This window comes from Gopherus flavomarginatus, chromosome 2 (assembly GCF_025201925.1).
Source record: "Gopherus flavomarginatus isolate rGopFla2 chromosome 2, rGopFla2.mat.asm, whole genome shotgun sequence".
Lineage (NCBI taxonomy): Eukaryota > Metazoa > Chordata > Testudines > Testudinidae > Gopherus > Gopherus flavomarginatus.
The window spans coordinates 242,381,575-242,395,287 of NC_066618.1; the positions used below are offsets into that span (position 1 = coordinate 242,381,575).

General features: G+C 40.3%; 2 protein-coding genes across 2 annotated transcripts in view; one reads left to right on the forward strand and one right to left on the reverse strand.

Moving 5' to 3' along the window:
- The window catches only part of KCNB2 (potassium voltage-gated channel subfamily B member 2), a 304,602-nt gene that overhangs the window by 25,302 nt on the left and 265,587 nt on the right, over window positions 1-13,713 (forward strand). The window lies entirely within an intron of this gene.
- Window positions 11,086-11,602, reverse strand: LOC127045983 (40S ribosomal protein S4-like). The gene has a single exon (XM_050942878.1). The coding sequence runs from the start codon at window positions 11,593-11,595 to the stop codon at window positions 11,086-11,088; it is 510 nt and encodes a 169-aa protein (XP_050798835.1). The 5' UTR covers window positions 11,596-11,602.

Genomic DNA, 13,713 nt, shown 5'->3' on the forward strand with positions numbered 1-13,713 from the left:
AGTGCAGTGGATTACACAGATTCACCATTGGATGCAGCTCATTCCATAAAGCAGGATACCTCTTGTGTTGGTTTCATGAAAGAGCAAGACACTTACTCCATACTAGCCACCTCTGCTAAGGGCAGGATTTAGCCCTGTATTCTTTGCTTTGCCACCATTCTTCTTCTTCTTCTTCTTCTATTTCTGACAGTTGTAATGACAAATTACAGATAGCCCAGCAGTGCTCTGTACCTCTGGATCACACTATTTTCCAGTTAGGATTGTAGCATTTTACAGAATATGGCATGCCCTTCGGTCAAGTCCAAGGTATATCACAAGTTGGCTTTTCAGCTCTCACATGTTACCTAAATTGTCATGCCTCAGTGGAAAAAACAGAGTGTTATGCCTTTCACTTCAACCAGAGGAAGGTCACATGTCCCAAAAGGCTGCAGTCCCCTTGCATATTTTTACAAGCAATTGTCATTGTGTTATGTTCTCTCAGGCATGATGTTTGAAAACAGTTAAGTAACATTAAGACTTATATTAACAAATAGCAATGAATTATACACAGGTGATATTTTAATTGAAGATTATCAATACTACATCTATCACAGATGACAAACTACACAGAGTATATAGCTGAATGTACTCCACAGGCAGATTCGGGGCTCAGAGCATAACAAATCCATATGATGTCCCTGAGTGCTGACTTTTGCATTTGGCTCTCTGATTTGTGCATAAGATGAGTGACAGCACAACAGAGCAGATGGCTCCCAAATGATTATGCAGCTAAAGAGGTTCCTGTGTGTTGCTTCTTCCAGCAAGAAAATGGCATTTGTCCTGACACATGTTGGACTCACTGAGTGCTCTTTTTTATGGGAGTGTGTGAATATCTGATGCCTCGTGCTGAGTCCTGGAAGCACTCAACTCTCCAAACATTTGAGGACAGGCGTGTGAGACTTTTACCATTGTTTTTAAAATGCCTTTGGAAGCAAAACAGCATCCCAGTAGAGCTACCTCTGTGAGTGGAGACCACAGTCTGCTCCTCATATGCACTGGTAATTCTGTTAATTGTGATCCATACATGTGAAAATCACAAGGCCAGATTCTCAGCTGGTGTAAATTAGTGTAATTCTACTGAAACCCAGAGAGCATTACTCATTTACATCAATTGAGACGCTGATCCTCAATTCAGAATCTAGCCCTAAACTTAAAGTGCATAGTGCACTTTCCATCTCGTTAGAATGCAGGCTGTGAACTGATGCGAGATGTGATACGTTTCGATAGTTTTAAGAAGCAAAGGAAGTTTATGAAGGAAGTTTAGTGCTGGATCAATAAAGTCTTCATATTATTGACAAACAACCCCCTAGTTATAAGACTTGTATAGAATAAGCAGGAGTCATTTTAGGGACTGCTAGAGGTTCTGATTATAGATAGTCCACATGTAGACCCTACCAGACAAACCTATTTGTCAGAATAACACTTTCAACAAAGCAGTTTTTATTTAAATTCACAACAGTGCGATAGTGTGTACCTATCGGAGGTCTAGGAAAGTTGTGTCTAAGTATTGAGAACAGATGGGGAAAAGAGTAGAAGGCCATGTAAAAGGTTTACTTTGGGGACATATGTACCTTAAAACTGCTTCAAATCTTGTTTGTTTTCTTGTCAATGTTCAGCTACTTATTATTGACGGTCATTCATTAATCATAAATTTTATTCCAAAGCTTAGAGATGGACACCCCAAGATTGGAGGAAGTTTGGATCGGAATTAAGGTGGTCCCTGCTTCACTGTTGTTATGTTTGGGCTGATCCGAGTCCAAACTTTGTGGCTCAGGTTCATCTGTACCCTAAGGAATGTTTAATGAATAGTGCTTGTCAAAAGTGGCATTTTGCACTCCACTAGTCTCCTACCTGAAAGCTCACACTCCACTTGGCTAATACAAAAACTTGCTTCTGTTACCTAACGGATTTTCTATTCTGTCCTCCAATAAGTAATTTAACAGACCAACAGCTGTGAAGTTAATCACGGAATGGCTCTTAGAAGTCAGTTGTTCCCCAAGGTGGTTGTGAATTTCACTGCAGAACACTGGAGGACATTGTCACCTAAGCTTCAGTGTTTTCACTCATCTTTCATTGAGTCCCTCCTGATGCAACCACAAGGGTTGGATACCGCTTAAAATAGCCTAGGTATAGCACATGCCAGAACTATCCCAAGGGCAGCCAAGTAATAGTAACACAGTTCCGGATGTCGTCAGTCATTTGCAGGATGCCCCCTGGATGAGAGGAGTGGTGACATTCCTTGCATTGTACAATGCTCAATTCAACTTTACTTTGCTTATTGTAATATCATGCCATATTTTTAGAGAATTCATGGGACAATCCCAAATCTGAATGACTCACTTCTTATCAAAGTTTTCTAAATCAATTAAGATGTTTACATGTCAATAAAATGAGACATCAAAAGAAATTTTGTTCTAAACTTATGTTTCAAAGACAGCCTCATTTTCAGATATCTTCATTCCAGAGCATTGTAATCCCCACATTATGTTTGTTTAATTCTTAAACTGATCAGTCTGCTCTGTTTTGTGAAATGTATGGTTTTGCTGGGGTGCAAGGATTCTTTGCTTACCATTACTAAATTTAAATGGCAAAGTCTGGCGTTAGTCAGCAGATTATAACAGGGTACTGAACAGAACAGAAGTAGATGAGCATCCAGTACTGGCCATAGGCTTGTTTTTGGGAACAACAGTGATCTCATTTTCTATTTCTACTTCTAGCAGTTTCACAAGTGCATAAAGTCCTGGCTGCAATTATATGCAATGGCATCACTTTCCAGAAAACTCACTTGTTCTCCTTTACATTTTTCACGTATAAATTCCAGAGTAACCTTGAAGTGTAAGCTCCACGTTAAAAACATTTCCAAGAGTTTGAGCTCATTGCACACAAAATCCATACGATTATCAAGCACTCAGTATCTGATCCATAGCCTACTGAAGTCCATGAAAAAACTATCATGGAATTCAGTGGGTTTTGGATCAGGCCCTAGCTTCATTTAACATGCAAGAGCAAAGCATTGAATATTTAAAAGTAAAACAAAGGTGCATGGCCTAGTCCTGCATTCACTGAACATCCTAAACTCCTATGAAATTCAGTGTGAGTTCAGATGCATGAAGAATGCAAGCAGGCTCATAGGGCTTGATCCCACAAGGTGCCAAGTGCTCTGGAATGAAGATATCTGAAAATGAGGCTAAGCCTTTGAAACATAAGTTTAGAACAAAACTTCTTTTGATGTCTCATTTTATTGCAAATGGCAAGAGAAGGAATTCCTAGTGGAGCACAATTTTAAACATTTCTCTTCAGTTGTCACTTATTTCTTAGGCCCCGATCCTGCAAACACTAAATCATATTTACACATCAGTATTCTCCTTGGCACATCACATGCCCATGCTTAAAAGCTCTATTGAATTGGGCCCAGAGGGTTCCAGGGTTGCAGGATTGAGCTATTAATTTACAAAGTTGTATGTACACAAGCTTACTAGTCTTTAAATACAGGGATTTAATGATATGAGTTAACGTCCATCATGGATTTACTAAAAAGATGTGGCGCACAAGCCATCTGTTGTAACTATTAATTTTAAAGGATTTATAATAGGACTGAATTTGGCCACGATAATTATTTAATGTTTGTATTATAGGAATACCCATGGGTTCCATTTAAGTATACACAGATTTGTGTCTGGTTTTGCAACACAGATACTCCATAGCATTCGGTTCAATAAGTTTGACTGTAAATAAGTCTTCATCGTACTAGGTGGTATACAAACACATACACACAAAAGTATGGTCACTGCCCCAAAGTCAATGGAACTGTTGATGTGTAAAGTTAAATGTTCTTTAGTGTTTGCAGGATTGGCACCTAAAGAAATAAGTGACCTATGAAGAGCAATCTTTAAAACTGTGCTCCAGTAGGAACTTATTTTTTTCTTGCCATTTTCGGTCACCTATTTTGCTCAGCAGTTGTATCTTTTTTGACAATTTTTATCTCATGATTTAAGCCTCTCTGGATTTTTTTACAATGCGTTACGCAACTTTGAGTCTGTTATTCTATTATTTTATAGTATGTTGCACTTCACTGTATTCTGGTGCTAATAAGAGTGCATGTTGAGTGTTTTAAGGAATAACTCAGTAGATACACAAAGAGGCTAAAGGCCAAGCAGTTCAGCTTTATGAAGGAACCTGTTTAGAGCTTAGTCAATTTAGATCAGTTACTCTGAAAATGCAAACCTGCAAGCCTCTTCAAAAGGCTAAGAATATTTCTTCAGAAGGGTTCCAAAAATCTAGATTTGGATTTCTTCGCTTTAGTAAATGATGAATGAGGGTTTTAAATAAGAAGAGCAGGACGCAGTGTTTTATGCTATGGGTAAGACGACCAGTATAAAAATACTTAAACATTTGAGAAAAAACTTGATTCATTCTTTACAGGAAATAGTGTGAATGGTCAGAACATTTCTATTGTTTATGGCCCCAGAGGTTAACATAATGACATCTGGAATAAAGTTAAACAAAGCTAACTGATCAGATTACATGTTAGGCTACGTCTACACTACAGCATAAAATCGAAATAACTAAAACTGGTTTTATAAAACCGATATTATAAAATCGATTTTATGCGTCCACACTAGGGCACATTAATTCGGTGGTGTGCGTCCTTGGTCCAAGGCTAGCGTCGATTTCTGGAGCGGTGCACTGTGGGTAGCTACTGTAAAATGATGAGGCCAATAACTTCGTTTTCTGTCCACACTAACCCTAAATCGATATAGTAATATCGATTTTAGCGTTACTCCTCTCGTTGGGGAGGAGTACAGAAATCGATTTTAAGAGCCCTTAAAATCGATTTAAAGTGTGTTGTAGTGTGGATGGGTACAGCATTAAATCGATTTAACGCTGTTTAAATCGATTTAACTGTGTAGTGTGGACCAGGCCTTAGAGTGCATCCACAGTGGCTGCAGTGAGTTGAATAAAATATAGGCTTTTCTGGACTTTTAAGTTAATTTTCCTTTAAATAAATGGTTTCAAAGGAAAATACCTGTATTGGCCTATATTGAAGTGGTGTGGAGACTGCTTTGAATGCTTTCACTCTAACAATATATGTATTAACTTCTTGTGCTGGTGAATATGGTCTTGTGATTAAGGCATGCACCTAGAAGGAATAGATCTGGGATGTAATTATAGCTGGTCAGAAAATGGGGGTGGAGGTCACCTAAAAAAATGTTGATTTTTAAATCAAAAATCAAAAACCAAAATAATTGAGTTAGAAAATGCTGCTGTGTTGCCTCATGGGAATTGTTGTTTGAGTGTCTAATGTTCCCATTCTCCTCTATAGACTGGGCTCCCTAGTAGAACTACATCTTCCATGATAATACAAGGTTTCCCCTGTTGGGAAGAGGAAGCAATACATTATGGGAGATGTAGTACATAGGGAGACCAGTCCATAGAAAAGAATGAGGACGTGAGTTTTCAGATGCTCAGTTTTTCAACAAAAGAAGTAAAAATTTCCATGGAATAGAGACCCGTTTCATTCTATCAAAAAATAGTTTTAATGGAGAATTTTGATCAGAACTAGTTATAGCCCTGTGGGACCTTGCTCAAATCACCTGTTTTGGGTCCTCAAAGCACATATTGCTCAATATTCACTTGGTCAGAATTCATCGTTCAGGTCACTCAATTTTTATATTTGCCTCAACAGATGTCAATGTCCACTTATTCTACTCTGAATTTTATTATGCTCAGTTACATTATACCATATAGTGCTGAAGTGGATATGCATTATTTTTGACACTATACTATGTGCAGGACATTAACCCAAAGCACTTTGTAGCTGCTGCCATCATGAGATGCTGAATAATTCCATTTAGTTCTTACATGGTTGAATCTAGTAAAAATGAACATAATCTAGTTGTTGTGACTTGTTTTGTACATGTACATTTTCATGAAAAACATATTCAAGAGAACTATTATTTTGATTAGAATAACATAAATGAGAGATTTCAGATCAGGAAGAATTTTGTTATATAAACTTACTATAAACAGGGGGTTCAGAATATAAAAGGCTTCACTGTATTAACTATAGCATCATACTGTGACACAACAATTCTTACAATAATGTTATGTCACTGGTAATAGTGACAACTGTGTGGAAGATAAGATGCCTTAATCTCTCTCTCTCTCCTTTTTGCCTGCTAACAAATCTCCATCCCTGTGCAGAGACAGCTAGTCTGGATCACTATTTTTTTTCCTCTGAGGCTGATCTTGTCATTATTTTAAAATCAAAATTTTGTTTTATGGGGTTTGAAACTGCAAACATAAAATTGCACAGTGCTCCTGATAATGTACACGATACATGCCTATGGCAATGTTAGTCATATTAAATATAATCTTAGCATTTATAAGAAATGTAACCCCAGCATCATCACAGGCATCTATTCCTTTGTTTAACATGTTTAAAAACCTCCTGTATGCCTAAAGAGAGAGCTTTTGTGATAAAGGAATGGTTAACAGAACACAATCACTGTTAAAAATTTTTTGCTGTCAGTCTTTCATTGAGGCATCCTCCCTTAGGGCTTCTCTAGAAAGGGATTGTGCATCTGTAAACTGCACTGTTCAGGCATAGATGTCTTCTGGGTGTTCAATGAAGCTGAAAAGCAATATGCAAGCTAAAGGAGATTCCACATCAGTCACTGCAAGCAGGAGGCAGAGCAATAATTCCCTCTGCCGCTTCCCCCCCTCCTTTTTTTTTTTTTTAGAAAAGATAGGAATTAAATCCACAAGCTCAGTACCTCTGCACATTACGTGATCATGTAAAAAGGATGTTATCCATCAGAAACTAAGTTGAAACTATCATAGCAAAGTATTTTTTTGAGGGAGGAAAAATCCTTTGGGTGTATAAGCTAACTATAGCTTCTTGGGAAATCCCCGTGACAGTCAATTTGCATGCAGCAGTCTACATATTAATGATTTCTCATTCAGTGGTGTCTATTGGTTAAAGATGAACTGCAGGAAAAGAAGGGAAGTAGGGGGACAACTGCTTTTCTTTGAAGGCAAATACATATACCATCTGAAAAACCATTAAAGCTACAATAAAAGTCCTGACTAATGCCTGCAAGAGTAAGGATATTTTTAGTAAAGGCTTCCTCTTCAGCCCTTACTGTCCCTGTTGTGCCTATATATGTATGAGATGTGACGTTCGTTTCCCTTTTGAATATACACAGCTGTACCTAGAGGGAAAAACAGTGTGAAAACAGCTCTGTGTTTCCCTGTTTTCTGGAGGGCTAAGGGGAAATACATTTTTTCTTTTTTAAAAATTGTTGTTCTTAAATTTCTCCAGGCTGAGACCTTGTGTGCCAAAGTCCAACCTACAGGAGATTTTGAGATAAACCTCCCAAGGGAGTTATAACAGGAAAGTTGCCAGACTATTAACTATAGCGGGCACTGCTATAAATTTGATTTAGTGCATGAGAAAAACTTTTACATTTTTCAGTGGATGAAAAAGCCTGATACATTTTTATACAATGATGTCAAATACTTTGGCATTCCGTGTTTGGTGAGTTGTCACAGATAAGGTAGATTTCCTGATCTTAACAGGGCTATTCTGGAATACAGTTGCTGTAAAAGGAGATTTACAGTACCGTAAAAAAATGGAACTGAGTTAATAGATGACAAAAAAAAGTAAAATAAAGAGCCAGATTGTGTCTGAACAGGAGTGTTCCACTTTCCTCCAAAGTATGTAGTAGTGGACATGCTCCCTTGTGCCTGCTGGGAATGCCTGAAGACATTGTGCCTTGGATACAGAGACTGGCCGCAGTTTCAGCCGTTGCACTCCCTTGCGCATAAGGAATCAAGGATCTTTCTGAGCTGACTCTGCTAGTGGTGCCAGCCCCTCCAAAAGGGGCAAGAAGCAGACAGAGCCTGTGGCCTGCCCTCTCCTACTAACCAGTATTGTATCCGCAAAAATCTAGGGCACCCCACCTATACCTTACCAACGGCCCACGGCGTGAACTGATCAATTTAGGGCTCCCCACCTATACCCTACTGAGGACTAAAGGTGTGACCTAATCAATTTAGGTATCCCCACCCTTTCCCTTCTGACAGCCCAGGGTGTAAGGCACCTATCTTTTCCCACGGGGCTCAGGAACAAACTTAAGTACCCGCCCTTTCCCTCAAGGCTCTATGGATCTGTGGAACCTTCTCCCAGTGAAAGAGACTTAGACAGCTGTGCTCTAAACACCTATCTATTAGCAACACAGAGAGAATATACTTACCAGTCCAATATACAGACAAATTGCACTCAATGGCCAGTCAGGAGGCACTCATCTGGGGGTTCCCGGTGTCATGGTCATGCAGAGGTGTCAGAGTTCCAGTAGCTTGATGTTGAACTGCAGTCTGGAAATGGTTCCCAAAGAGCATTGTTTTTCATTTACATTATATAGGTAAAACTAGCTACCTCCTTCAAATTTACTAAAGCGATCACGTTATCCCACACTACTAAATAACAGAAATTTTAACCAATTAGACACTGGCACCTGTGTGTCCTCCCTCCTGCCCAAGTTTTTACATTTTATCTTTCATACTAAATTTTAACTTAGTTTTAACCCTCTCTTTTTATGCAGATCATCAGCATAAAAATGCTGGTTAGAGCATATGTTACCATTTGTTGAGTCTCTGTATCTTCCCTAATTTCCCAGCCCCTGGCTGTCTCTACATTAAAACCCTGGTGGTTATAACTCTCGTTAGGGACCTTTCTGAGGTGGGGGTGCTTTATCAGCAGCAGAACAGTCCTTTTTTTTTTTCTTTTTTTTAATTTCAGTGGTGAACTCCCTGAGTTTTACCCAAAGCTGGTTTAATATGGAGGTGGAGGGGTTGATCAGATCTCAGGCCTATAGCATTGCTGACTTTTCACAGAGAGAACAGTATGCTGCACCCTCTAAAGATGTGTAACAGCCAGGGCCAGTGCAACCACTAGGCAAACTAGGCAGCCGCCTAGGGCGCCAAGATTTGAGGGTACCAAAAAGCGGTGCCCAAAATGTCCAAGATGCTCACCCGGCGCCAGCTAAATGTGTAACCCTCTTCCCACCACTGTGCGAGGGGGCGCTGCGGCTTTGATCAGCTGCGGCCAGCCGGGAAGTGATGTCATTTCTCCTCCAGCTGCCAGAAGCATTGCACTGCTCCCTGCTGCTCTGGCTCTGCCACAGGGCCCTGCCCCTGCTCTGCCCCTCCCCCAGAATATCTAGGGACGGTCCTGGTACCTGCCACCCTGCTCGCAGCCAGCCCCTGCTGCACCCTCTGCCCTGCTCGCAGCCAGGCCCATACCCCTGTCTCCAGCCAGCCCCACACCTCCTGCCCTGCCTCCAGCCAACCCCACACCCCATCTCCAGCCAGCCTCTGCCACATACCCCTGCCTGAATCCAGCTAGCCCCACGCCCCCTCTCTCCAGCCAGCCCCTGCCGCACCCCCCTTCCCGAAGCCAGCCCCACACTCTGTCAGGTTATTCATTTATTTTCATTAAATATGTAGACTAAATAATGAAATTAATAAATTTTCAAGCCGAACATGTATTAATTCTAATGAACAATGCCATATTATGCAGTATTCATTTTTGAAGGTTTATAATAAGTGATGCTCCGGGGGGAGGGGGCAGGGGCACAAGGTGGAAGTTTTGCCTAGAGCGCAAAATATCCTTGCACTGGCCCTGGTAACAGCAGATGTGTTGCCACTGTGCACCTGGGAGTGCTCTCTGGGGCAATTCAGTCACAGTCCATTCTGGACACAGGCCAGTGCCTGAAAGTCCCATTTGCATTGCCCTACACCAAATAAATCTGCAGACAGATTCCAGATTGGTTGGGATAGCATCAGTTATGTTTGGGTGTAGGGCCTATTGTTTCATCCTGAACTAAAAAACCTAATCCTTCCATCACTGAATTTAGCTAAGGACCCGGCAGTCTTTCATATAATAATGATTTAAGAACAAAGGGATGGACAATCAAGGTTAGTGGATGACTTCTCTAATGCCAGCAGGGGAGGAGAAGAGACCAAGGAACAGGGAGGAGCAAGAGTGGGAAAATAACTGGATACCTTAGTATGCTGAAATCCTGATGTGCATCAGGGATTTGGCAGATAAAGCCTATTGGTGACTATATTGTTCAGCTCTCTTCCCAGACTCCCCTACTTCCCCACTGCTGGTTCCTGTTGAGAGGACTGGCCTTGGAGGAGGAAGCCAACAGCTTAGAGCAGTCTCCCCATCTCCTGGATAACTGGGGATGTTGGTTCTGCTAACTTTCTCCCACAAGACCTTCAGATAATCAAAGTTGTGTTTTCGGAAGTAAAGCATGCCACATCTCCATTGACCAGGGAAAGCAAGAGTCCCGTTTCTTTTCCTAATAGGGTTTTAATGACAGGGAATGACAGAGCTCCAGCTCGCTTTCCAGAAAGTTTCAGGATCAAACATATCACGCTCACTGTCACTTACTGTTGCAATCAAACCTAATGCCAGGTATATAATATCCCTAGTGTCATGAACTACCCAGGAACACAGGTATTTTTCAGTATGATCTATGAATGCTATGGATTTGGGATATTGCAGCAGCCACATTCTTATACTGCATGGAAGTGGAAAGAAATGTAATATCTAACACGAGTTGCTTCTTTTAGCTGTTTTGAAGGGGGTGCCATATGCCATGTTTTCCATTGTTTCATCATTTACAATAGCATAATCACGTTTGTACCTGTGTCATCAGTACTTTTGATCCATAAGTCTGTGTGATTCCAAATTGAAATCCCAAAACGTTCTGTTCAGAATCTCACAGGTTCCCAATCACATCTATTTCTTTGGTGGTTATTAAAGATTGGGGATTTTTATCTGGGTTTTTTACATCTGTGTGTCTCCAAGGAGCTCCTTTATAACACTATATTCAATATAAAACTACCTTACTTTATTAAAGCCCTCATAATATCCTGGTTATAACTAAAGCTCTTTGTAAGAATGAAAGTACAGGACTTTCAAATATTGTATTCGCTGTCTCGATCACTCTTTTTTCCCCCCTTGCAGTAGTTTCAGAATGCACAGAGGACAAAAAAAATAGACAAATTGTTCACAAACCACTCTGATCCAGTTTGTAAATTAGCACAGCAGGTACTAATCCAGGTACACTGCAGAGTTCCTTTAGTGCCCACAAATATCTTCCTCACCTTGCACAGCTTGTACTTGGCCTCTTCAGCTGTGATGCGGTGAACTGCAAAATGACCCTTGGTGTCATATACCAGACGGAAGTGCTCACCTGTCTTCTCAATATTGATGACATCCATGAAGCCAGCAGGATAGGTGATGTCAGTGCGGACTTTTCCATCAATCTTGATGAACCTCTGCATGCAGATCTTCTTGACCTCATCTCCTGTCAGGGCATACTTGAGTCTGTTCCTAAGGAAGATAATGAGTGGAAGGCATTCCTGCAATTTGTGGGGACCTGTTGATGGACGGGGAGCAAAGACTCCTGTCAATTTATCCAGCATCCAATGCTTTGGAGCTGCTACACGCTTCAGGTGCTTCTTGGGACCCCGAGCCATGAACCACAATGCAGTTTATGTTTCAAATCTTTCTACCAAGTGTTTTGGGATTTACAAAGTATAACTAGGCTATGATAGTTACCCAGCAGTTATTCAACCTTAGCAGAATCAATTCCAGGTTACATTTAGCAGTGTGTACTTTTGAAGTATTGCGTGTCACAGATGAAAACCCACTATTGCTTTGCTAATCTGTTGAATTTTCTTGAAAACAAAACATGCAGTTCACAAGGAAAGAGTAAGTACTACTAAATTCCTTCTTGTAAAAATGATTCTTCCTTCACCTAAGCCTACATTGCTATTAGCAGTAGCTCTAAATAAAGGCTGCCATGAAACAAAACTCATGCTTTCAAGTGCAAAGAAAAAACTCATTGTGTCACATGAATGACCTTTAAAATTCAGAACACTTTAAATAATGAGTATATTATCTGCCAAATCGTCGGGAGATTTTTGGTTCAAGTTGCAGTGAGTGCTGGGTACAAATGGAAGGTGGCAGTTGATTAGGGTCTGATGTGACAGTTCTCCAATGTGCTATCATTTAACTTCTGGCAAAGGGCAGCAGGAGAGTGACAGCTATTTAATAACAATGAGAAAGGGCTCATATGTAATCTACTTGTGTTACTCCTATGAATTCATGACAATGTTTCCCTAGACTTTATAGCTCAGATTTTCAGATTAAGCAGGGAACAATTGTATGCATATGTTTGCTCAAATCCAAGTTATTTGCATAAATACCCAATTTGCATACACTCATCAGATATTTGCATATGGTGAGGTAGGTACCTATTAGGCCATGTACAAACGCAGATACCTGATTTGCATGTACAAGAGAGGGAGTTTGCACCATACCTCTCAATCTGCAAAGGTCCAAACGAGGGACACAAATAAAGTATCCATGCAAGAAGCTTGCAATGAGTTGAGGATCTCTGCTATTAGCAAAAATAACTCCCTGTATAATTGTAGTGTCATGATTCTTTATTTTTGATTCAAATTATTTTCAACAAGACACCAGATCTTTTTAGTATTATTCTGAGTCTGAAATGAGGGATTTAGACACAATCACCTGACCCTAATTTACATTACTGTATTTATCTGAGCATGTCACAATTTTTAAACTAATTTATACTTCTAGGACTCCTGTGAGGTAGTATTATCCCCATTTTACAGGTGGGGAACTGAGGCACAGAGAGACGAAGTTACTTTCCCGGTGTCATACAAGGAGTCTCTAGCAGAGAAGGTGATTGAACCTAGCTCTTCTGAGGTCAAACCTAGCACTCTAACCACTAGACTATCCTTCCTATTTGAGCAAACATGAGCCTACGTATTTCAGACGTAACCTGGACACAGTTTATCCTCACTGACCGTAGCCAATCTAATTATGTTTCCATTTATAATTTTTTGGCAGAGATTTTTAAAGCTACCTAAGGGATTTGGACATCCCGTTCCTATTAAATGTAATAGGAATTGGGTGTCCAAATCCCACAGGCAGTTTTGGAAATCTCAGCCTTTGTATTTTTTGGGTATGTGTCATGGAGTTTAAGGCCAGAAGGGATCACAAGCTCATCTAATCAGACCGCCTGTGTACCACAGGCCACCAACACCACCCAGGCCCTGCACACTAAACCCAACAACCATGTGTGTGCATCTGCGTGCACATGTGTGTCTTGGCACATTTGTCCAACCCGAGGTTATTGTTTAAAAGAAAGTGCTGTAGATAACATTATACTTTTCTAATTTAGTTGCTGTCTATGATAGTAACCGTTTTGCCCTGATCAAATTCCTTCAGTAGTACATGGTTAGGAAAGTGAGTGGAGATTTTATTTAAAAAAGGATTTGGGAGTAAAAAAAGAAGGAAAGCTGGAAGTAGAGATTAAAGTTTACAGTTGTCTTAAAAGATTTTAAAGATATTTACTCATAGTCATGGACTCTTAATTCCTTCCTGCTCTTTTCACTGGAAATCTCTTTTTGTTCAGTAAGCTGTTATTAAACTATTCCTCTGAGAGCCAGCCACCAGACTACTCTTTAAATGTAGTTTGGGCAAGTTGAAAGAGTTTATATTCAGTGCAGCCAGCTTCCCATAGTTTCAGAAGCACAGTACGTCCCCTAATACTTTGAACATTT